The sequence below is a fragment of the Neopsephotus bourkii genome, unplaced genomic scaffold (genome assembly GCF_033783945.1).
Source record: "Neopsephotus bourkii isolate Nb327-2 ecotype Australia unplaced genomic scaffold, CSIRO-AGI_Nbou_v1 NB_234, whole genome shotgun sequence".
Taxonomy (NCBI): domain Eukaryota; kingdom Metazoa; phylum Chordata; class Aves; order Psittaciformes; family Psittacidae; genus Neopsephotus; species Neopsephotus bourkii.
Genome location: NW_026900744.1, coordinates 7408171 through 7433705, shown reverse-complemented (window position 1 = coordinate 7433705; position 25535 = coordinate 7408171). Strand labels below are relative to the sequence as shown.

At 38.6% G+C, this 25535-nt stretch overlaps 3 protein-coding genes across 3 annotated transcripts in view; all 3 read right to left on the bottom strand.

The window, feature by feature from the left end:
• The window catches only part of CUNH1orf210 (chromosome unknown C1orf210 homolog), a 332402-nt gene that overhangs the window by 129775 nt on the left and 177092 nt on the right, over positions 1-25535 (bottom strand). The window lies entirely within an intron of this gene.
• The window catches only part of EBNA1BP2 (EBNA1 binding protein 2), a 491427-nt gene that overhangs the window by 330026 nt on the left and 135866 nt on the right, over positions 1-25535 (bottom strand). The gene's annotated exons all lie outside the window — the stretch shown is intronic.
• The window catches only part of ST6GALNAC3 (ST6 N-acetylgalactosaminide alpha-2,6-sialyltransferase 3), a 225929-nt gene that overhangs the window by 117102 nt on the left and 83292 nt on the right, over positions 1-25535 (bottom strand). The window contains exon 2 of the mRNA XM_061345111.1: positions 4436-4630. Within this exon, the coding sequence (XP_061201095.1) occupies positions 4436-4630 (195 nt within the window). The remainder of the gene's footprint in view (positions 1-4435; positions 4631-25535) is intronic.

The following is a 25535-nucleotide window of genomic DNA, read 5'->3' as shown; positions in this document are numbered from 1 at the left end:
AGCGCACACTGCCAGCTCAGGTTAAGTTTCTCATGGACTAACACCCCCAAGTCCTTCATGCCTTTTAAAGCCTTCTCTCCTATCTTCCCTTCCATCACGTATTTTTTTTTATAATTCTTTATAGTATAATTACCTCAGGTTTTGGTCCTTGCACATTGATAAGATGGCATGTACCCCATATTGCAAAAATCTTGCCATGTTTGTTTAGGGCATTAGCTGTACTGGATCTTCTGTTTATGTCCTGGTTTCACTGAAACAGTTATTTTATTTCTCCTTCCTAGTATCAGGTGTAGGCTGTGTTTTGGGTTTCATCTGAGAACAATGCTGATAACACACCGATGTTTTAGTTGTTGTTAAGTTGTGCCTACCCTGATCAAGGACTTTTCAGTCTCATGTTATGCCAGTGAGGAGGGGGCACAAGAAACCAGGAAGAAGCAGAGACAGGACACCTGACCCAAACTAGCCAAAGGGATATTCCATACCACAGCACATCATGTCCATTATATAAATTGGGGGGAGTTATGCAAAAGGCGCAGATCACTGCTCGGGTCAGGGTGGGTACCGGTCAGTGGGTGGTGACTGACTGTATTGTGTACCACTTGTGTTTATTGAGGTTTTTCCTTTCGCCCTTTTAGTTTTATATTCTCTCCCATTTTTATATCACTTATCATTAGTAGTAATATACTTTAGTTATTGGACTGGTTTTATCTCAACCCATGCAGTTTCCATTAATCACTGCTCTGAATCTCTACAGGGTGGGCAGAGAAGACATTCAGAGCAGCCCTGCGGAGAAGGACTTGGGGGTGCTGTTTGATGAGAAAATGAACATGAGCCAGCAGTGTGTGCTTGCAGCCCAGAAAGCCAACCGTATCCTAGGCTTCATCAGAAGGAGCGTGACCAGCAGGTCGAAGGAGGTGATTCTGCCCCTTTATTCTGCTCTTGTGAGACCTCACTTGGAGTATTGTGTGCAGTTCTGGTGTCCTCAACATAAAAAGGCCATAGATCTGTTGGAACAAGTCCAGAGGAGGGCCACGAGAATGATCAGGGAACTGGAGCACCTCCCATATGAAGATAGGCTGAGAAAGTTGGGGCTGTTCAGCCTGGAGAAGAGAAGTCTGTGTGGAGACCTCATAGCAGCCTTCCAGTATCTGAAGGGGGCCTACAGGGATGCTGGGGATGGACTCTTCATTAGGCACTGTAGTGATAGCACAAGGGGTAATGGGTTAAAACTTAAACAGGGAAGTTTAGATTGGATATAAGGAGGAAATTCTTTCCTGTTAGGGTGGTGAGGCACTGGGATGGTTTGCCCAGGGGGAGGCTGTGAATGCTCCATCCCTGGCAGTGTTCAAGGCCAGGTTGGACAGAGCCTTGGGTGATATCATTTAGAGCAAGGTGTCCCTGCCCATGGCAGGGGGGTTGGAACTTGATGATCTTAAGGTCCTTTCCAACCCTAACTGTTCTATGATTCTATGATTCTGTGAATGCTGGAAACATATGCTGTGTCCCAAGTCACTGCCCGGAACACTGGGCCTTATGTAGCCATAAGAATACACAGAAAGAACTAAGTCAGGCAACGAGACTCATTTACAGAGCAACCTTATAGACACTGAGCCAAAGAACATGGCATTGAGTGGATATATCACATCCACTATCATGCACCAGCCTCTGGGAAAATCAAACAGTACAACAGGCTGCTAAAAACTACACTCAGGCAATGGGTTGTGGGACTTTTAAAGACTGAGATACACATTTACGAAAAGCCACCTCGTTGGTCGACCCTAGGGGATCTGCCAGCAGGGCTGGCCCAGCCCGGTCAGAACTTTCATGTGCTGTAGAAGGTGATAAATTCCCTATGGTGCACATAAAGAATCTGCTGGGGAAGACAGTCTGGGTTAATCCTGCTTCAGGTAAAAGCAAACCCACTTGTGGTATTGCTTTTGCTCAGGGACCTGTGTGTACTTGGTGGGTAATGTTGGAAGATGGGGAATGCTGGTGTGTAACTCCAGGGGGTTTCATTTTGGGTGAGAACATCCAGTGAACTCAATTATACACTGTTGACTGCTATATAACGCTCTACAGCAGCTAAATACCCATCTCCACCTCTCCGGAGTTTGAAAAGACAGTATGTGCTCTCATGATCATCAGCAGAGAATAAAGTCAGGGGAAAAGCCAACAGCAGCAGCAGGAGTCTCCCCCAGTACTGTCTTCATATCACCACTGACTGAAGCCAACTTTCCTCTGATCATCACCCCAACAAAGAATTAACTTTGATGAAACCAGATGAGCTCAGCAGTGACCAGACATGTTCAAAGGTGACATCAGCAACAGCTCCACTCTACACACTGTCTCTCCAGCACTGAAGGACTGTTACAAAAGATGGAGCCTGACATCATGGACTAAATGAGGTTATCTTACATACCATAGCTGCATAAAAAAATTGAAAAGAATATCTTACTTCTGTGAAATGAACAAAAACTCAATGTATTTGGCATTTACACAGAAATGAGACATCTGTGGTTTTAATCTCTATGGTTTTATTCTCAAATCTCAATTTGAGAATTGCTGGCCATTTTAGTAAAAATAGTATAACAGAGCTTATTTTATAAAGTAATCTGTGTTACAAAAATTGTACTCTGAGAAAGCTGTGAGTGTGAGTTAAGAACATGAGCAGTGTTCACATGGGCTGCACAATGAAACTTCCCTCACACAGGGAATAATTAAGTCAAAAGATAGTGCATTCACAATTAGCAAGGCATGTTCAGTTTCTTCATTACCATTTTAATTAGCAAATATGAATGTAATCTGCAAATACAAGGGGGAAAACAATTAAAATTACTAAGTGTAAGGAGTCCTTCATGACCTAAGCTAAATTAAGACAAATGTCTTACTGATCAATACTGGTCACCGACTTTCAGGACATTCATTTCATTTACTGTTAGAACTTCCAAGAGTGTTATCAAATTTAAGAACGAATTAAGGCTCCTACAAGCTAAATCTAACCTCTCATGAAGGCAATGGTGAATAAAAATGGATTAGCATGCTCCTCTCCTCTCCACTTATCAGTTCAGACTGATAGTGATCAAGTGACCATGGCAGCTCTACCTCATTCAGATTCCATGCCTGCCTCTGTGGCAATAACACAGGGACAAGCAGAACACAATGTCCTCTCATTTTTAATGTGTTGCTGGTCCTTTTCTGCTTCAGGTATGCTGGCACGGGACTTAGCCCTTTTGAACTCAGCAGCAGCTCCCATTCATTTCACTAGGACTAGGATTCACACCTTGACTCAAAGAGATTTATTTTTAGGTGCTTGTATGTTTCCTGCTCTGTAGATACTGTACTTTGCTCCCCAGTATGCTCAGTGCTGCAACTTACATGGACAACAATCAAAAGCTACAGAGGATTAAAAGAAACTGCCTCCTAAAAATTATATCCTCTCTCATTCAGATTTTTTTATGTAACACACTAAAGGTAAAAAAAACAACTAACCTGTCCAATACACTTTTAGGACTGAATATCCTGAAGTAAACTACTGTCATTCTCTATGAAAGCTGTTATGTGAATGAATTTTATTCATGAATATAATAATAACAATTTTATAACAAAAAATAAGTATCAGGAAGTGGGAAGCTGATGGTATTTCTCATGACTGACAGTGCTATAAGAGACAACTTTTAGAAAGTCTTGATTTTTGCTACCTTATTTTGCACCTGTTATAATGAGTATGCAGAAAGAGATAGGATGAGTCTAGGGGAAAAGTGCTACGATCACCAAAACACAACATCGTTAAGTATTCTGCCAACTAAGACAGCTTAAAACAGAAGTCTCTGTAAAATATAATTTTATCACACAAGCAAGTATTTTGCAGATCAGATACAGGCCAAAACTTTGTAAACTACAGACTGGAAATACATATCTGTCTTTTGATTAGCCACCAAGTGTTAATGTAACAGTTTCAGACAAATCCAGTAAATGTATTTACAAACTTTCTACACTCACATTACATTCATTTCACAAATCATTCCCTTTTCCTCTTCCATGTACATATAAACACAGATAAACTACTCGGTTCTTGGGTCTCCCACACAAAATTAAACATTTTTAGAACTTTATTACAAACACACAGAGGAAAATCTCCTTTTGACTTAAAGGGACTGAAGGCTTGAAATCTATCTAAAAATTCTCTTGCTTGTATAAATACCAGTTTTTGCTGCAAACAAGCATGATTTTGAGGCTAGCTCACTGTTCTCTCCACTGCAGAACTGGAAGAAATTTTAAATATTCAATGGTAGCACACTTTAAAAGACACTTTGCTCAGAAACACTGTTGCTTTAAATTCTTACACTAGGCAGGGTGGTAGAAAAGACAATACAGGAGATCAGAGAAAGAGAAATCTTCTCATCCATTTTACTGTGCTCTTGATACCAGGGCTTACCTCTTGTGTTTTCACATTTATATATCCATAATGAGTTCTCAGAGGCTGCCTTTGGCCATTAGAAAATGGTATCCATTTGACACTGGTTTGTCCGAAGCAGTTCAGGATCAAAGGGAAAGTTACTTCATTTGTGAGACGAACAATGATCAGACAGAGGAATGCAGCAATGAAACTCACAGCAACAATGGACTTTCTCTGTAATAAAAAGAAGAAAAAAGAATTATTTAAATTAAAGATTGGTTTTAACAAAAAATGCATATTTTCCATTGTAGGATGAAGGAAAAACACTTTAGAAAGCTTCATGTTAAATTATGTTCATGGCAGCCACCTTACAGCAGGAGCACAAGGCAACAGGTGACTAGATCATTTTGCTTCAATTTGCATTTCAGAGGTTTTTAGAGTTTCTTTTAGAACTGGTTGGAAATAAATCCATTTTGATTAAAAGTAAAAAATCAGCCTTTTCTTTTTAAGTTTCAAAACCCATCTATCAGTTTTAGATTTTATTTGTATTTGGAATGAAGATTTTATGTAAAAGTCCACACCAGAGCCTCCATTCCAAATCGTCACTGGTCTAGACACAGGACAAATACACAGTGTGAAAATGCCACCTGCAGCCACACCACACAAAGCTTAATGTGAAGAAGATCATTACAGATTGTATTTAGTGTGCAACAGAATTCCTGTGCAACAGAACACATGCTATAACCTTTCATACTGTAGAATAAGTGGTTGGTGAATCCAGTACAACATTCTGCCTTATTCCAGGTTCATGAATTTACATACTGAAGTATTACTATCTTGGACAAGTTGACCTCTACTGTTAATAACGCAACAGTTCTGAAGCCTGGATGTAATTAGCCTTTGTTTTCCACCTCTAACCAATCCAATTGATTGCACTGGTGAATATAACCACAGTAAAATACCAACTTTTTTCCAGTGTAACTCCCCAGTCTGCAGGAGGAAAACTTCTATGAAATAGGATGTCCCCTCATTTTTAGATATTTTCTAAATACTGTAGTAAATTACTTCCAGAAAAATTACTCAAGGACAAAACATGTTAGTTTGCATATGTAAAGATTCTAAGTATGATACTTTATCATAAAAATTATTTTTTAATTCTCCCTGAGGGAATGGAACAGTGATCATTTACAGGTGTTTTTACTGTACTTCAATTACGTTCTAGATTTACATAACTTGCCACAGTTTAATCGCCTTACTGAATGTAATTCTATCCCTCTAAACAGTAAAATATACAGAAAATAGAGAGGAGGGGGAATTATTGGCCTAAGGGCCTACACATCTATATAGTAACACTTCATGCAGGATGTCAGAATCTTATCACCCCAATTCCTGTCTATAAATAGCACCAAACAACAGGAATCTGCAGAATGTACATTTAAGAGCAATTCTGTACATGATGGCAATAAAATCACTGAACTACAATGAGGATAAAAGGGTGAAAAGCGAGCTCTGATTACAACCATATAAGATGAATCTGTTTGTTGCCTGGAGGTCCATTTGACAGTCTACAGAAACTAAAATTCAACATGTTGAACAAAAGAAACAATGATATTTAGCCAGCAAACATATTGAGAAAGACGTAGACAAAGTTTTACTGAACTCATGCGCACAAGGGCTATGTGCTCATGCCCAAGGCCTAAGGGCACTGCTGCCATGCTTTGGTTCAGTTTCTGAACACAGAAACAGTGAGAATCACTGGGAATGTTACTTTATTCCCACGCACAACAGTTAAGCAAATAATACATTAAAGGGGTCAGTTGAATGGTTTTATCTGTTTTGATGTATTAGGAGCCTGCAATTTATAAGATAGAAGCAGTGAAAGACTGAGATGGAAAACTTGGGTGAATGAGGTCACTCTGAAGAGAAATGGAAGAGGATGATGAAGAACAGGACTGTGGCAACATGATTCAGTGAGAAATTTTAGTCAGCTGATGGCTGTGCAATGTAAAATTAAACCCAGCAAAGCTTCAGAGGGCAGCACAGCAGCTACAAGCCAATCACAGCTTTCAGAATTCATGGAAGCCACTGAACTTCATTTGCATTATAACAGATTTACATTAAATTGCAATAAACTGGCTGGGGAGCCCTTCTGTGTCACTTCTCTTTGTACCAGATGGAGTCAGAAATATTTAGCTATATATCAGGGTCTTGTAAGTGTTAAGAGCAGCCATGATGTGCAGCACAAGTGTTAATCATAAAGCAATGAGGAGGAGTGTGGATTGTAATATTATTTATTAAAAATCAGAATTATTGCAAATATTCAAAGGGGAATATAGAGCCTCATTCCACTACAAGAGCATGCTTCAATCAAAATGTCCACAGCAGGAAGCAGCAATACTGCCCTGTATAACTTTACCTAGTTTCCACACGTTCTATCTTCCCAGTTCGTTGAATACCTTTTTTGTTTTTTACTACTTTTATTTTGTGCAGATACATTCTGAGCTTGAAAACATTGCAATCAGCTTTGTGTGTTTCTGTCGTGGTTTAAACCCAGCCAGCCAGTTCGTGCCGGGCTGGAAGCAGTCGAGGTCCATGTCCCCCCCCTCCTGGGGGCTCCCCCCCTTCCCCACTCCCGGAGGGATGGGGAGGAGAATCAAAAGAATGCAACTCCCATGGGTTGAGATAAGAACAGTCCAGTAACCGATGTACAACACAAATCACCACCGCTACCACCAACGACAACAATTGTAAGAGAAAATAACAAGGGAAGAGAGTACGATACCACCCACCAAAAAACAACTCCAACCCAGAAGACCCCATGTCCTTCCGGGTAACTCCCAGTTACATCCTGGGCATGACGTGCTGTGGTATGGAATACCTCTTTGGTTAGCTTGGGTCAGGTGTCCTGTCTCGGCTTCCTCCTGTCTTCCCCTCCTCCCTGACAGAGCATGAGACTCACAAAGTCCTTGATCAAACCAAAACATCAGTGTTATCAGCTCTGTTCCCAGCCCAAAAGTCAAAACACAGCACTGCACCAGCTACCAGAAGGAGAAAAATGACTGCTACTGCTGAACCCAGGACAGGTTCTCACAGGGAACTGTTCTAAAGGGCCTCTGCCCCGTGAAGAATTCAGACTGTGCAGCTATATTTTGTGGCCTTCATTACAATGACATCTGATTTTTATATTTCCTCTTCTTAACTTCACTGTACTACAGAAGGTAAGAAAAAAGTGTGGCCTTTTGTTTTTTAGGTAAGAAAATCGCATTAAAAAAAAAAAACAGCAAAGATTTTTGTGTAAGTTTCTTAATCAGAACCTGCACAACCTAGGAACAGTGCAATGAGAGAAAGGTGTTTTTACAGCAGAAAGGAATCAAAGCTTCTGTTACAATTGTTTTGGAAAAGAAAATATAACCATACCCAAACGCAGTGTCAACTTCTCAACTTGGACAAAAGGAGCTTGTGTTAAGTATTCAGTTCCCCTGTAATTTTTGTTAAAGTCATGAGATCCAACAATATGCATTCTCTAAAGAAAAAAACTATTGCAAATGAATTTCAGTGGCTCCATAAGTTTCACTGTAAAAATATTGAAAAACAACTAAGCACCTACTTATCATAATTTTAACCTCTTTAAGCATCGAGTAAGGCAGTTGCTCAGTGACCAATAGTATTCTAAAGGGCACCTCTAAAAGTAATTTGGTCTCCTTAAGTTCCTCCATCCTTTACCTGCTCAAGAAGAAAAAAAAAAAACAAAACCTGCTATTTGTTAGAAAGCGCTTATTGAAAAATCTCCCTTCCTGAAGATAAATGGATTTTGCTATCCTTCCTGTGCTAAAACTCAAAATTCATCATTGGAGACACCAGAAATTCTACATGACATCAGAGTATGACAGAGAAGCATGAAGCTATATGCAAGGATGAATACAAGACTAACATCTCAAAATGTGCCTGCATCAATATTTTAAATACTTACACATCCTACCATTTGGGAGAGCTAAACCAACATTAGTTAGCAAGTCTGCACAGAAACAAAACTTATTCATTCTAAATTTTCAGTTCTCATGAATGCAAATAGCCTCTTGACAAAAGAAATGTTTCCTTTAATATGGAAACATCCCCTGCATAAATCTCCATCGATATTTATATTTTTCTAGCTAATTTAATATAGACATTTTGATGTTGCCAACATTTAAATTAAAAATGCATATTCAGTTATAAACATGTTTTATACATATTGAGTACACAATAAGATATATTTTAAACAGTTTCTTAGCTGGATGACTTGCATCGTATATTGGCTATTAGCTTTTATAACATTTTATTTCACTCACTATAGTACATGACTAGACTAGATGACAGTTTCAAGAAGAAAATACCATACTTATGAATGCAGGATCCTACAGCAAAAAAGCGGTGGAGTTTATGACACCAAGTAACTGCTCATTCTTGTTTTCAAAAGAAATAATAATAATAAAAAGGAAATAAAAGTGATAGAAGTAGACACCTTCAGATCAGAGGGCCAGAGCACCTCTCCTGTAAAGACAGGCTGAGAGAGTTGGTGTTGTTCAGCCTGGAGAAGAGAACGCCCAGAGGATACCTTAGAGTAGCCTTCCTACACCTAAAGGAGACCTACAAGAAAGCTGAACAGGAACTTTTTTACAAGGGTATGTAAGGATAGGATAAGGTGCAATGGTTTTAAGCTGAAGCAGGGTAAATTCAGATTAGATATTGGGAAAAAAATTCTTTACTGTGAGGGTGTTGAGCCACTGGCACAGGTTGCCCAGAGAAGCTGCTGGATGCCCCATCCCTGGCAGCATTCAAGGCCAGGTTGGACACAGCTTGAATCAACCTGATCTAGTGGAAAGTGTCCCTGCCCATGGCAGGGGGTTAGATCTATATGAGCTTTAATGCCCTTTCCAATCCAATCCATTCTGTGATTCTATGATCCTAAGAATACCTGGAACCCCGCTGGGTAGAAAGCACACACTAGAACTAAACAGCTTCTTCTCAACCCTTTTTACTCAGTCCCCATAATAATATGATTCCAGTTTCAGTTATTTCTCAGACATCATGCTCATTCTGTCTAGCGTGTACATAAAATCAATAAGGAGTAGGCATGATTCACACTTCTAAGGCTTCAATTTCTATTAACATTGTTAAAATAAGAACTGAGATGAAAAAATATAAAAGTTGGTTAGGATTTCATTAAAAATTTATAAATGTATATATGTATATTTGGCAACATGGTCCCTAACACTATTTATAATCTTCATATCATCTGGTTTTGGCTATTTGCCAGTGCAAGGGTGATTCCTTATCTTCAGTTGCTGGGAATGTGGCAGCCTGAACAAGTTTAAGTAGTTTTTCTTTCATAGTCTACTAAAATGTGTGAGATGAGAATTTTTTATAGTTCAACAATGCCTGGTATAATAAGACACAAACATTTTTTTTGTATACAATTGTCTAGTGGGAAGGAAGAAAGGAAATGTTTTCAGCGTAAGAAGAGAAGTTCCCAAGTTGTAAATTTTACTGAGGTATGGACTAAGCATCTTTACCTTCTAGTCCAAGAGCTACTCTCTTCCACTTAGAACATGTTATATAGCAGAGACTATCAAACTTCACAAACAGTAATAAATCCCCATCCTAGTGAGATTAACAATAAAAGCCCATTTCACAGATGCATAAACTGAGCCTGAAAGCAACTTCCCTAAGTTCACAAAGAAACAGAAGCTACTTCTAATCTTTTAATCAGAACCAGTTTCTCAGGTTTATTGTTTCTAGTATAACTGCCTGAATTTGTTGAGTGCAAAAGTTGAATATGATATTATGGAAGACTCCAGTAAAGAACCCCCGGAACCAGTGAAATTCCATGTTTCAAACAGTAACTGAAAATAAACTTTTTTGCAGAAATTGATTTTCTATAGTATTCATTTTTTGTTATTTTCATGGATACATGATAACACTGCACTTGGAAGGACAAATCAAAGGTAAAGACTTTACATGAGGGCTTTGAGTCTCTTAGATGACACAGTATGCAGTAATATTGTATTAGTTTCCCAATTCCTACCTTTGAGAGCATACTGAATAACGCAATCAATTTTTTTAATATCTCTGAACATTTTACTACATTTATTACAGGACTGATGAAGAGTTTTAGGGTTTTTTACTCAAGTATAGCACCAATTGAAACCAATAATGGCTACACTTACTGAATTTGTTTCATTTTGTAGACCACTGTATGTAAGAGGTAGTTTTATTTAATTTTCTCTTTTGTAGTCTTGAGCATCCTCTTCAAATGCTGCTTTCTGTTACAACAGAGCATAAAATGAAATTCTTTCAGCACACTAGTTCAGCATACCTTACTGATTTTCTAGTATTGGAAATAAATAAGCCTTCCAGCTATTTCTTTTGTCCTGAACTTCTCTTTAACAGGGCTGCTGGAGGGATACTCAGGCAGGGGTCCCAGGAATTTTCAAAGAGGGAGCAAGACTACATAGCAAAGATCCTTTTAGAAAGAGACACATGTCAAACAACATTTGCATAAAATCGGTATCTGCAGATTTACTTTCTTCTCCAGAAGTGGAAGTTAATCTGAATATGTTCAAAGGCTCCACAGGAGATGGCTTGTCAATGTTTCTCTCTCAGGAGAAGAGAACAAAGCAGGTGAGGGGTTATATCAGAAGTAAGATCTGGTTTGGGTTCAAACTGGGTTTGGGTAACAGGTTAAAACTTAAACAGAGGAAGTTTAGATTGGATATAAGGAGGAAGTTCTTTATGGTAAGGGTGGTGAGGCACTGGAATGGGCTGCCCAGGGAAGCTGTGAATGCTCCATCCCTGGCAGTGCTCAAAGCCAGGATGGACAGAGCCTTGGGTGACAAGGTTTATTGGGAGAGCTTGGTGATCTTAAGGTCCTTTCCAACCCTAACTATTCTATAGTTCCATGATTCTAAGCACCAATAAAATTAAGATTAATGCAAGTTGTTGATTTGGGATTTTTTTCTGAAAATGAAAAGGGCACCTTTGCTAAACTGTAATGTACACCATCAGGAAGCTGAGGAGTAAGAGCAGAAGTAAAAATAGATAGAAGAGGTATGATGAAAGATACATGACTTTTAGCCTTCTGTATGGCCTGGAAAATATTTCTTCTAAGAACATACCGTGTTTCAGGACTGTGTTCATAGCTTAAAATGTTTGAGAAGGCATGAAGACACATTACTTCATTCATGCCCCCTCTGTAGGAGCTCTAGCCTTCTTTATAGCTAAAGCACCTGAAAAGTTCTCAAGAGCACAGCTCACTGTACCTCTTTTATTGTTGTCATTTGTTGAAAACATGTTGTATAATTCAGTTTTCCCCATGATTCACAAAGCAGTCTTATGTGAATGGTGGTGTATCTAGGTTCATACATCTTGACATGTTTTGCAAAGCAAAATAAGACATAGTTAAACATCTTCATTAGAACCAAAAATCTGCAGAGTGCCCCCGGGCTCACTAGGGTAAGACCTGAGCAACGAACAAAACAGTTCGCATGGTATTGTCCAAACAAGCAGCAGCAATCTTAGCCTTTGCTGCTAACACATAGGATTATTGCTGTTGAAATTTAGTCTCAGGTAACTTCCTAACTTTATTGCACACAGCATTCCCATCCAAATAGCACACACATTTGGGTAATAACATGAAATTATGTAAGATCAAGAACTTTAAATTTTCAGTGAGTAGTTGTTGAAGTGTTTTGAACACCTCCTATATGCAATCACACATTAGAAGTTATTACATTTGTAAAGTGCTGGTGAGTCTGAGTTCTTCAAATTGCAAAGCATTCCCAGACTTCGGGAATTAATCTGTGTCACTATTCTCTCTTGCCCCAAACTCAAAGCCTGACAAGAAACACTTTTTTTTTGGCTGGAGATATTCTTATCCCTTTAAAGTGATTTCAGGCTTTCCAGCACTCAGTTCTCCATATCCTACAGTGACTGTTTCTCCCACTCATTTCCTGCATACTCAAAGCTGGATTTGTATTTCCTTCAGCAGTCTACTTCTGGCCTAGGGTTCCCTATGCAAACAGTCTCTGCTCCCAACAAGGCACAGAAACATCATTAACACAGATCTAATCTTCACAAACCACAAAGTCACAGTACGAGCAAAGCAACTAAAGTTCTGAGCAAGGCATGCCTTTGGCCAGTCTGCTACTTCTCTTTATACTTCAACTGAAAGCTGTCCAGTAGCATAAAAGATCTAGCCCATTAAAATGCCTATGGCAAGAGAAGCATACTTCAAATAAGGTTGTTGATTTTTCATTCTATAAGATCTATTAAGAATATTTAATCAAAAATTGCTGTTACTCATTCACCGATGTCCTTCACAACTAGGGTGAAATTCATTAGTAGCTGTAGAGGTGTATAATATAAATACTAATGTAGTTATGTAGCTTCTGCATGATAAAGTAATAACAGAGAGGAAAAAAAGCCTCTACAGTACAGCTTGCTTTTTTTTTTTTTTTCACTCTGGATTATTGCCCAGCTCTTATCAATAGCTTTTCAAGCTTTGAGACACACACACAGGTTGACGTACACTTCCCTATAATAGAACTGCTGGTACAAGAATATGTGATCTTTCAACCTGGCAGTTGGTTGTTACTACTTATTGAAGTGCCACCTGATTGTAGCTATTTTTCACCTGCTGAGAAGAAGTTCAAAGAAAAAAACACCTATATGTGGGTATTAACTCTTACTCTGCCAGATATACCTCACATAGATGACCTCTCTCTCTCCTTTACTGAAGTATATAAAGATTCACGATAGGGCAACATCAAATGGATGAATCCCTAATTCAACATTTTTCACAAGCATTCTCAAAGACACCCTATAGGTGCCAAAATTTTCATGAAAAATCCGTTTCGAAAACTTGATTCTTTCAACCAGATATAAGCTCAAAAAAGCATAAGCCAAAAGGAAAGAAACAACAAAAAGCCCCACAGATGCATCAAGATGGATTCTTAGAAAACAATAAAACACCAGATGACCTCCGGTCTGCAGATCTCTATATATGAAAAAAAGATGTAGTTATTAGAAGACTATTGCCTTTCTTTGTTATTTTATATGAAATATGAGAAGTATCCAATTTCTTGTTTCAAAAACTCACAGGAAAGGGAATGTCATGGCAGCAACTGAGACAAACTCAAATTTCTGCTTCTAGCAGTAAAATCGTTGGCACGGTTGGTATGCAGCAGGACAAAAGGAGGCTAATCATACCCTATGTGTTTAGCAAACTCTACACTGGGATGTAACCTCCGGAAGTACTAATGCTAGATGAGAAGAAAAAAAAAAATCAGAAAAAATTAAACATATGACAGCAGCTTGGGGCAGAAGAATTGAAACTAAATAAAATGTTGTAGCCTCATGTTCTCAGGCTGCACATCTGTGAAGGAAACGCCTTTTGCTGGAAACCTTCACTTGCCTGCAGCTCCTTTCTACCTGTGGGGGAATGTTTATTCTACAGGGCAAAAGCTGCAAAATCAGGAATTAACACAACTGAAATGCAATTGTTTACACCATCTGGACAAACCCGAACTGCCTCCATTGAATTTTCCTCTGGAAATATCCCTACCTGCTGTGCTGGACTTGAAGCTAGCAAAAGTTGGCCACATGCCTCAGTTTCCTTCTAAAGGCCAGATAACACTGGAAGACAAGAGAGATTCTGCTCAGCTCAGCGCTTGGCAGGACTCCTGCTCTGGCCCTTCACACCAGCTTCATCCCAGACTGTTCTCTGGGAGGTCAGCACTTTTGGAAAGTTGCTCTCTATGCTCTCTGCCACAGTGTATGCAGTTCACCTGCTATTCAGGAGCATGGAAACACACGCAGGTGGTCATTATTCATTTCAGTCCTTTGTTAGGCACCCTCAGACAGGCAGTGCACCCTAACACAATGCAGATTAATGTCTTGTTCCAGTGACAGGGTTGCAAACACTGTTTACTGTGAGGAGGCATATGGGCTCTTTCAAGGTCTGGCTGAATGGTGGCTTTGCTCTGAAATACAAGATACAAGTACTGAATATAAGAGCTGAAGACCACCTTCAGAGCCACCAGGCAAAGGTCCAAATTCAGAGAGCAGAAAGACAAGCTTTTTCAAAATGTTCTTCCCAAAAGAAAGGAGGATCAGTGTGAATTAGAAAGAAGCTGTTCTTTAAGAGGAGATGATGCTCTTCAGCCAGGCTGAGGGGGGTCTTTTGTTACTTGAGCTGTGCAGTTTCTCCTTATTCCTTTGTTCTTTCTTTGCATTTGACCAAGAGACTCTCTAGCACAGCTGTAGCCACATTGTCCTGGGTTGGCAGTAGGAAAGAGCAGCCTCCACAGACAGCCTTTTACACAACCATTTCACTTCGTCAGACTCAGAAATCTCCCTGTTCTCTTTGGATAAACCTGCTTTATCCTCCCTCATCCATACGTAGCTGCCACGTGTCATTAGAAAAATAACATCTATCATTCTATGCCTCCAAGCATTGTTTGCTGCTAGTACATGGAGTAACATTTCAATAGGCATAATCATTTATAGCTGATAAAAAAGAAAGACCTAATTACAGAGAAGTCTAGGCTAAGAACAGCTATTTCATAGAGGAAACTTAAAAATTTCTGCCATATAGCTGAGAGCACACTATTTTTAGTGAGGAAAACACTTTCCCTGCTTAATTCTTGCTCTTTATGCTGTTTTCTCTATTGAAAGCATTTAAAAAGGGGCTTTGGAAAAAAAAAAAAAAACTTGATAAAGAAACTAGACACCAGCATGGCAGTGTCATCTCTGAAGAGATCTTCAAAGCTAAGATTTAGATGCAGATTTTAAACTATTTCTGCGGCATACAACCCTTCAGGGCAGCAAACATCTGAGCAAATGGAAGCTTGTGAAGGATGTGGTATTTGCTGGGTGGTTGCATTAGGGTTCATTCTATCTTGATGAGTTCATTTTCCAGTGCAAGAGCAACATGCCATCTGTAGGATATATAGTGAATTACTTCTAGGGTGGGTTTTTAGGCAGTTGGTTTTGGATGAACTTACAGAATTCAGCAAGGCACTTTTGCAGCATACGTTAATGATCATATTATTATCACAGCACTACAGCTTAGAGCTTTCCTTCTAGGAGGCAGATCAACTGTGTTAAACACTGTATGCTTATAGCAGCATTTCATGATCCAAATGAAAAACAGAATGCAGGCTTACATTTGTAGGAAGGGCTGCACTGGGCAACCCAGCATCTGTACCGGCACAGAGGGCAAATAACCTATACATTTTTGACAGAGACTTCCTTTTCAAGTACTGGCATGATGTGACCCTGCTTTACTCATTTTTACTGACACAATCACAGGGAAATGTTGCAAAGCAGCAGGAACTTAAAAAAAATTTCTTGCCTGTTGACCACAATTGTATTCCTTCTACAGGCAGGAGCCAGCTCATTCATCTTTGGGTAACATGAGCAAGAGGTTATCAGAAGTTGCCACAAGGAAGACTCTCCAGATAGCAAAGAATATGCAGCACTGTAGTTACAGAACATAATGACTGTTCACTCACTGCTCAAGAAATTGATGACATCCCTCAGTTAAATAAGGAGTGCCTTCAATCAGGGCACTGAAACTCAATAAAAGCACTGATCAAGGTAACGGCCTCAATTTAATTATGAGCTTTATTATGTCTTCTCTTTATTAGATAAAAATAAAATAAAATAAAACAAAATTAAAGGTGTCCATAAAGCACTGAGCTTGTGGCACAGCCTGGTGGGGCAGTGCAGGGCAGACTCCTTGGTGGTACTGACAAAAGCGCAGCACTTTCCCTTTTGTGCTGACCTCTCACTTCTAGGTATTAGGAAGATAGTTTTATGTGAACTAGTTTTCATCAGAGGCAGCAAAATACAATTTCACATTTACAATAAAATCCATGATCTGAGACCTATTTTTTTGAAAACACACAGTTTGATGGTGTACCTGCAATGGAATAGCACCCAAAAGCCACAATTGGGAGCCAATCTCCATTGTACTAAAAGCTATAAATTCTTTGGATTCATTATTTCTGCAGAACATCTCAATAGGAGCTAGAGGAAATCATAAAAATTGATAGTTTTCCAAAATAAATTCTTTCAAGCAGTAAAGTTTATTCTCTCACTGATCTGTTATCCTGATAGAATAGTACAGGGACAGTAACATATATATCCTACCCAAACACACATTTTATCATCGCATCACACTCCTCTCATGCTGGGTGAGCTAACTGAATTGAACTTGACCTTCAAAGCCCTTGGAATGCAACAAAATATCTTTGTTTTCTGACATTTATGGGTGGTGTTTCTGCATGGCTGCTTTTATTGCCTAGAAAATAATGGTGAAAGCTGTGTGTACAAACCTCCTATAAACACTGACAAATCACATGAAAGGAAGACAGATTTATTCAGTGTAGATTACTCCAGAGCTAATCTAATCAAATCCAAGATTTACATTTTTAAAGCAGATCAAAAATTCATAGAGTTAGCAGTTCAATACAATAGGTATATTTTACAGTATTATTTTAATCTTCAAGTGTAATTGAACTTATTAGGATTTTCTGTGCTTTTATTATTGCTTAAAAAGGCTTTATGTGTTTCATATGAAAATGCATCATTAACTAGCACGTGCACAAGGAAAACACTGTGGAAAATTCAAACAGCAGATTGTCAATCTCTGCCTAATAAAGGTTAGATAAATATATATTAGGACATGAACCTACATTAAAAACTAAAAGTGCTAAGTGTGAAAAAATATACCCTATTTGTGGCTTTCTTAAACTTGAAAGAAACCACTCCCAGCCACTCTGCCAGAGCTGATCCAAAACATTTAGATGGAAGAAATGTAACACAAATGTGCACCTGGCAAAATTTTTATCCTTAGTCCATGAAATACAGAACACCGTCAGGTGTCAGGATTTATGCAAACCCCTCTTCCCTTTATGCCCATTTCACGTATTAATGTGTAGGAAACAATCAAAAGTAGTAGAAAAAACCCAGAATTCAAAATGAGTATAATTTTTGTATGGTTGTAAACTAAAATGAAGTGGCAACACTGCCTTATACAAACTGTGGGCTGGTCTCTAGAAGACAGGATGGGCTCATGACAGAGAGGATGCACCTCTGCTACAGGACGGACACAGATGGCTCTTTGTTGTTCTGCCTGACATTGGGCAAGTTGCTGTTACCCTATTCCTCAATTACATTGTCTGCAAAAGTACCCTAAAATTCACCAGGTCATTTTGTTTTGAAACAACAGCAGAGCTTGGCCCAATTAGAAACAAGTATTGCAGCAGGTATTTCATTCAAAGGTAAACTACTACCTGGTTATTCAGTTTTATGCCAGCATATCTAGCTACTTGCACTGTAGAAAAAACAGCCGTTGAATTCTCTTCCTCCTTCATTTAGAGATACCTCTAATTTATCTAAATGAGAGCAAGAGAAAGCCAGAAGCACAACTAAATTTGAAAAGGAACAGTAGGAAACATATCATTATAAAATTTTATTTGTATTCCTTTCCAGGGCCTGTGTGTATCAGGTACTTAATTTGCAAAATCAGAATCCTTCAGCTCCCACTTCAGTCAAGTCTGGCATCACCAAACCCAGCTCCTAAGTATTCTCGTTCAGATCTGTGGGACTTCATATTTGTAGCTCACACCCATAAGGAAACTTCCTCAATTGCCAACGGTACAAGCCTTGACTTGGATATGCAAAACAAGCTCTCATCTTCAGTTTTGCTGCTAAAGCAGGAAACAGGCTCTACCCACACACTAACAGCTCACAGGCCATTTATTTTCAATGCTCTTTAACACCACTCTGATCTAAAACAGTAGAATAAGGCCACTCACACCCTAAAATACTCCCAGCAATGTCTCACAGGTTACAAGATAGTGTTCCCTGTCAGGGAAGATGCCAATGAGATCAAATAATGTATCCCAAGACTCAATTTTCCTGAAGTTCATTTAGAGCCAGAATCAGATTCTGTTATTTCTAAAAAAGAAACATTATTTTTAATGCTGGAGTGTCTAGGATCGATGATATTAAAAAAGCATGTGTAATGAATGCAGTGATGTTACTCTTACATCTACTGTTTTATCCACTTTCAATATTTTCCATTATTTTTCTCGGAGGTCTACATTTTAGGTAATAGCTTTCAGTTTTTATCTCCAGCTTTACCCCAGTGCTGTTTAAAAAGCAGTTACCAGTAAAAGAATGAATCTGGACAGGAAAGAGTTCCCTACTGTCCTGTGGCCATATGTGACCAACCATCTTTCATGGTGTCCACGCTGTCTGTCAGAGCATTTGGATTTGAAGTAATTGGTACAGTCATTATAAGTTATGAGAGTTTATGATCTGTTTCAATCACTACAAGTCATGAAAATTGTGTCAGTGCTCTAAAAAGAGCAACACGAGATTTTCTCAAGGAACCTTGTCATTTAGCCATAAATTTCAGCAAAAAATGCTGTTTGTTTAATTTAACACTGCTATACAGGTTAATGAGACACACTGTCCACTACTCAGGGGAGGAACGCAAAGATCCATCCTAACTTATTTCATTTCCAGGTTTATTCATTGCAAGTGTTATATAATGTGACATTCACGCATTACTGAAGAAGTTAAAAGAACAAAATGCGTATCACTAATCAGCTGATTTTTCATTTTATTTTAGATGCCAAAATTAATGATGCCCTTCCTTTTTCATTAGATTTTTTCTATATACTTTGTTTCATTAAATCTGAAACAGAGTAAGTAAGCATTCAGAAATTTTATCTGTGCTTTCCTTGCGTAACTAACCCATAGCATTAGAAAATACATTAAATCTGTTTAAACCCTAGGTCTTTTGGAACTCCAAGAACTTTTTTGACTAGAAGACCCAACTTCAGATGTTAATGTTCCAAGACATTAAATCCTGATATTTTCCATTTCTCATTCCTAGTTATTCAGCATTCACCACAAATGTCACCAGCCAAGTTTCACCTGGTCTTACTCCATTTACTCTTGCCTGAAAGTTTATTACCTCATTGAGTGTCACAAAATCTAATTTTATACCTTCTGACCATTCTTAGATATTCTAATCCTCCAGAAACTCATGCAGCAGTCCCCATATTGCTGTGCTGGGCATTGCCTCTGCTTCAGCAGCTCCTTGCTACCAAATGATACAGTTTTCAAATTTTTCTCTTATCATAGAATAATTAGGGTTGGAAAGGACTTGAAGATCATCTACTTCCAACCCCCCTGCCACACTAAACCATGTCACCAAAGGCTCTGTCCAACTCGGCCTTGAACACTGCCAGGGATGGAGCATTTACAGATTCCCTGTAAGTGGTGCCAGTGCCTCACCACCCTTAAAGGAAAGAACTTCTTCCCTGTATCCAATCTAAACTTCCCTCGTTTAAGTTTTAACCCATTACCCCTTGTCTCATCACTGCAGTCCCTCCCCAGCATCCCTATAGCCCCCCTTCAGATACTGGAAGGCTGCTATGAGGTTTCTATGCAGCCTTCTCCAGGCTGAACAGCCCCAGCTTTTTCAGCCTGCTCTTTCAGTGACCTTAATTGTTTGCTGGTGGTGAGTAATTGTATTGGGCATCACTGTTTGTTGGGTTTGTTGTTTCTATCATTTCCCTTTTCATTGTTATTATTATTATTATTATTATTATTGTAGTAGTATTGTATTATACCTTATTTTAATTATTAAACTGCTCTTATCTCAGCCCAGTGTTCTTATCTCACCCACTGAGGTGGGTGAATGAGTAAGTGGCTGCATAGTACTGAGTTGCCAGCTAAATGAAAGGTCGCTATACTAGAAGCACGTTTCTAAACAACAGACTGCATTTGACATATCTAATTAGTCCTATCCATTCTCAGAAATTTATCTTTGATATGTGTTCTCTCAATGAGTTTTAGCAAGCTGATCCAGATTCTTCTTGTATCTTCCACTAGGCAGTCTTCCATTCTCTTGATACACTAGCTTCTCAAACTCTGCTCTTCTGCTTTCAGGTCACCTCTCTTGATTGTAGGCATTGCACTCAGTCTTTCAAAAAGGATCTTACTAGTGTGCATGTATCAGCTATAAAACTTCTCTGAACTAAAGGTATTTTATGGTTCAATTTTATCTAGATTCCTGGTCATCTTGTGAGTCATCAGCATACCCATAATAAGCCCTATGTCATTTGCTTCCACCTGATGATCTGCCAGTATATCAAGCATAGGAGCTGTTTGCTTCCTTTGGTTTTCTAGGGCTTGTCTATTTGATTTGTTTTTTATTTTCCTTTTTACATTACAAACATCCCTGAAGTCTTCCATAACTATAGCTTTGGTATTAACCTTAAGAGCCAAATGACCTCCAGAAAGCAGAAAGCTTTTACAAAAAGACTTTCAGAACATCTCAGGTCTCAATAATGCCAGGCAGGAGAGAAGAAGCTGCAGCAGCTAGAATAATAGGAGTTGTTAGATTTAGGGTCAGATATTTGCAAAGCACTCACCCCTTTCTGTCAGAAAAGTTACAGAAATGGGTCCTAAAAACAGTATCTTAATCCATTTTGAAGTCTCTATACGTGACTTCAAGAATAGTTTGCAAAGGCCAGCCTTAACTCATATTACTTTGGAAGTATCTCAGGGAAACACACCATTCACGGGTTGTACTGTGAGAAAAAACCTACCACAGTCAGGTCACTTTATGAATGTTTATTATACTTTTAAACAGACTTAAGAGGAATTTTCACACTAAATGATTCAGTCACTCAAATTTTGACCCAGATTGTACCAAGGAATGTCAAGTATTGTCCACTGTAGGGTAAAAGCGTACAAAGCATTCAAGGATGAAGTAAACTACTAGGGTTACGCACATTTTATTTCATCCTCTGCCTTCTTTTATTGCTGTCATCTCCTAAAAGCCTCATACTGTCAATCTCTAAGAGACAGCAGACAATAGATCCCTTTAAAGTGAAAAGAAAAAGAGATTTTGTGACATCATAAATCTGAGGATGATAAAAATTGGTTTAAGTAACAATAAGTACAGAAAGACATTTTCTGCTCATCTTTCACTTTTGTCTCTTCTTGTTATTGGACACTCACAGAAGTGGAGAAGTAATGCAGCCTACATCTTACACCCAAAATATTTCCCTTTGGTGGTCCAAAGGCTACCAAAACCTGTAGGAGAGCTCTGCATTTGTTAAAAACCTTAGAGTTTTCTGTGTCTTCCCTGACCGTAGGATAGATTGCCTACATTATATTTATAAAAAAATCAAGTACAAATTGCTAGGAGAAAGGAGAATGAGCAATTTTGACAAATCATATATGCATTTAAAGAAACCCAAATACAATACAACAATTAAACAACCAGTCCTGGTATACAAGCTCAGTTAGACAACCTCTTCTTAATAGACACCCCCTCATCACCTGCAGCAAATGCATGTCACAGCAGGCTCCGCTGCTGACCTGGGTGAGATATTGTTCCTCTATTATATACAAGTAAAGGTTTTGCCCTTGGTTTAATCACATTGTAAACCCAATACAAGTGCAAACAAAGCTGCTCTTAAGAAGCAACAAGGTCAATAAGATAAACTAAAAGACCATTAAAAATTGTGTCAGAGGGAAAGAAATGATACAATGATAGTTCTCTAAGGCACAAATTCAAAACCAATCTGATCAAAAGCAATACAGTCCAAAATCTGCCAGTTACTCAAACTACCTAAGGTTCAAACCAGGTAAGGTAATCACATCACTTAGAAAGCAAAATTTAATTTTTTTAATTATGCTATTGTCTTGCAATCAATAAATCAGGTTAGATTCATTTTATTCTCCCCTTCTACACAGAACATTTACAACAGTACTGGAATGAGATTTAAAAAATGCCATTTAATCTAAGTTTTTTAATACCTATCTATGATTTAATTTGATCACCATATATGATCTATAATGATATTAGTAGATAGAAAAATCCATAGTAGAGTCCATTATTGTTGAACTTTATCATCTTTTTAGAAAGTACAATAGTAAAATTGTCTATTAATTAGATTAATTTCAAGGAAGTGTAAATCATCCTCACCCATGATCCTTGCTTGCAAAGCTACTGTGAGAGAATAATTAATAGGCAATAGTCCATGAATATTATTCTGAGCAGATGTGAACCTTGAACTTCCAGTCACTAGACTTAAATTCTAACTAAGAATACATCATCCTATGGAAACTTCAACATCTTGGAGTGTTGCAGGAAGGAGGAGAAGAAAAAGAAAACACAACTAAGTAGACTGTTGTTGCTATATATAGTCCATATTATTGCTTAATATGACTGCAAATTAAAAGTGGATGCAAGTAAAAACCTCTGAAATTCAGAACTTCAAGGTAAGAAGGACTACGCCATGAAAACAATGGAGACACGCTCGTAAAAAGAACACGTCTTACAAATAATTTCATTTGTAACCTATTCTGCTGGCAAACTGTATGGCCTTGGGCAAGTATTTAACCCTAAGCAGTAGATGGCAGGAAATATACAGTATGGAAGACAAATAAAACATGCATGGGTTTGCAGTTTTTCTTCACCTTTCCATCACATGAAATCAGTTTCTACAGATTCTGGATTAGATCAGATACATGCCCCAAACATCTATCTGATTCCCAGGTCCTAGGTCTAAATATTAAATTTTAAAGTCTTTATGGCAGCAATACCTTGCACTAAGCAATGAATAGAAAGCAACCAAGACTAGAATCTTGTACTCATATGTAGAGTTTTAACAGAAATTAGTGACTGTGTTTTCTGATGAGTTGTATGTCCCATTGCGCTATTTCTCCAATAAACTGTAAAATGTATTCAGTTGTGATGGATGGAGCTCTTATCTGTAAAACCTCTTTATAGTATACTAAGAGGTTACCAAAATGTTATTTTTCAAAAGCTGAAGACAGAATGGTTTTCACGGACTCCCAGGAACACCCTGTAAGCAGGGACAGATGGAAAACGCAGTTCTTCTCTGCAGCGGCATTCCCCCATGTGATGATTCCTGTACTCTGTTTCATAACATCCAGGCTTTTAACACAAAAACTGTGCAGAATAAAAGCAGATCACTGAACTGAAAAACCTAGAATCATGCATACCAATATGTCAGTAAAGAACACACTGAATCGATGTACATTGATAATATTGGGACTAAACAAGGAAAGGGTGAAACAAAGACAGAAAGAAGCTTCTTCCCATTCCTTGAATCCCCAGTTAGTTTTTAACTCCTATCCAGTGCAATGTATTGAGTATCAGAACATGATAAACACTGCTGCTTTAGCTATAATTTTATGACAACTTATAGCACCAAGCACTCTTTTTCTTGGGGTAATCCTGCATATTTCTGACAGGCTATTTAACAGAAACTAAGTGTGATGCATTCAAATGAAATGTGTGCACCAGAGGGTCAGTGGAAGAAGGACTTCACAGTATGGCCCTTGATCCCCAGTCAGAAGTATTTGGTGTGGCATCCAGTAAGGCCTGGAGTTCTTTTATAACAAAGCTTCAAGAATAAACTCCACCAAAACTACCATCCATACTCTGCTATCTCTCTGGGAAATCTAGTGAAGTGAAATTGATTTTCTTTTTTCATTAGCGAGGCTATTAAGCATGAGGCACCAAGAGATGAATGGAGAGCAAAGCCACATAAAGAGAGAAACATCTGAAAATGCCTTTTATTTGTTGCACAGTTGCTTTTTGAGAAGAAATGCCTGTATGGGTGGAAGATCAATCTCCGTCCAGACTTCACTGGCAACACACAAGGGAGACTGCATGCATCCAGAAACCTGCAGGTGCAATAAGTGACCACGGCAGACATCTGATCCTAAATTTGTTAAAATAAAAGAACATTGCTCTTACTTCTGAGAGACATCCTAGCTCACTAGAGAGCATTCTAGTAAAAGCTACATATCTCTGATAGCCTACTTTGACTGTTCAGTATAAAGTAATTTGAAACCGGTGCTTGCAGATGAGGTTAAGAAACTCATTATCCACACATCTCCCTTCCCATCCTTTTCTTTTAAGCTCACGTCCTCATCGCTTTTTCTTTGATTTCCTCCTGCTTTGATCATCCAGAGCTGACCGTACAGATTTGTTCCTTAAGTCATCTTTCAACTGAAGTAGAAGTGGTAGGAGAGCTGGAAACCAGACTTAAAAGGTGTTGGATAGGAGCACATTGCTGCTGTAAAACAATGGGCCCTTATTCTGATCTTGTTTATTCCTGATGCACTGGTTTCCTGACTGGTCTTCCAAGACAGTGTGATAAAAACATTGTAGGCATAACATTTTATTTTCTGGTTGTAGAACAATTTGGCACACAGTGACAAAGAGAACAAAGAAGGATATCCCCACTGCCCTCCCCAACACATGCACAGCTTAAGATGCAGTTATGGTCCTATGAGAGCAGAATGAATTCCTATGAGCAGAATTAATAGGCTACTCTATTCTTTAACATCTGAAGAGGGCAGAAGTAAAAGAAAAATGGAACTTAAAGTGTCCTTTCTTTCAAACAAAAGAAGGATATTTAAACAGGAGAGTCTCATGGGAAAGATTTCATACCACTACAAACAGTGCACTTGTTCAGAATATAACAGGAATGATAACATTATTAATGGAAACAAGACGTCCTCTCAATTTTCATGTGGAATGTGGATTACAAATTAAAGAAAAAAGTGAAAGAGCTAAAGATCTCCATGTATGCATGTGCGTGCACACATACACCGCTCACCCTTTGCAATTACTTGTCATGTCAGATCAAAGACAGTCAGAGTACAGATGGATGATTTCTCATCTGCATCTAGCTGTAGACTTCCTGCTTGTCATTGGACCTAGGCGGTAGCATGAAGCAATATTATACTCATTAGTCCCTGGAGGTTTCTGCAGTTTATGATCAAACAGAGATGAGTTTTCCATCTTCCCACTGCTTGTATATCATTTAGCATTACGAGATGTCCCATGAATAATGGAAGTAATGAAACCACATCTTCCAAGACACTCTCCCCAGGCCAGAGATTGTATAGACTGTACTTATCAGCAAATTATATAAGCAGTGACTAGCTGGCAGCTGCCTCCAAGCAGAGTGTATTAACAGCTCAGCTTTGCCTGCCTTTCCTTCACCTGGGACTTTACTTTGTA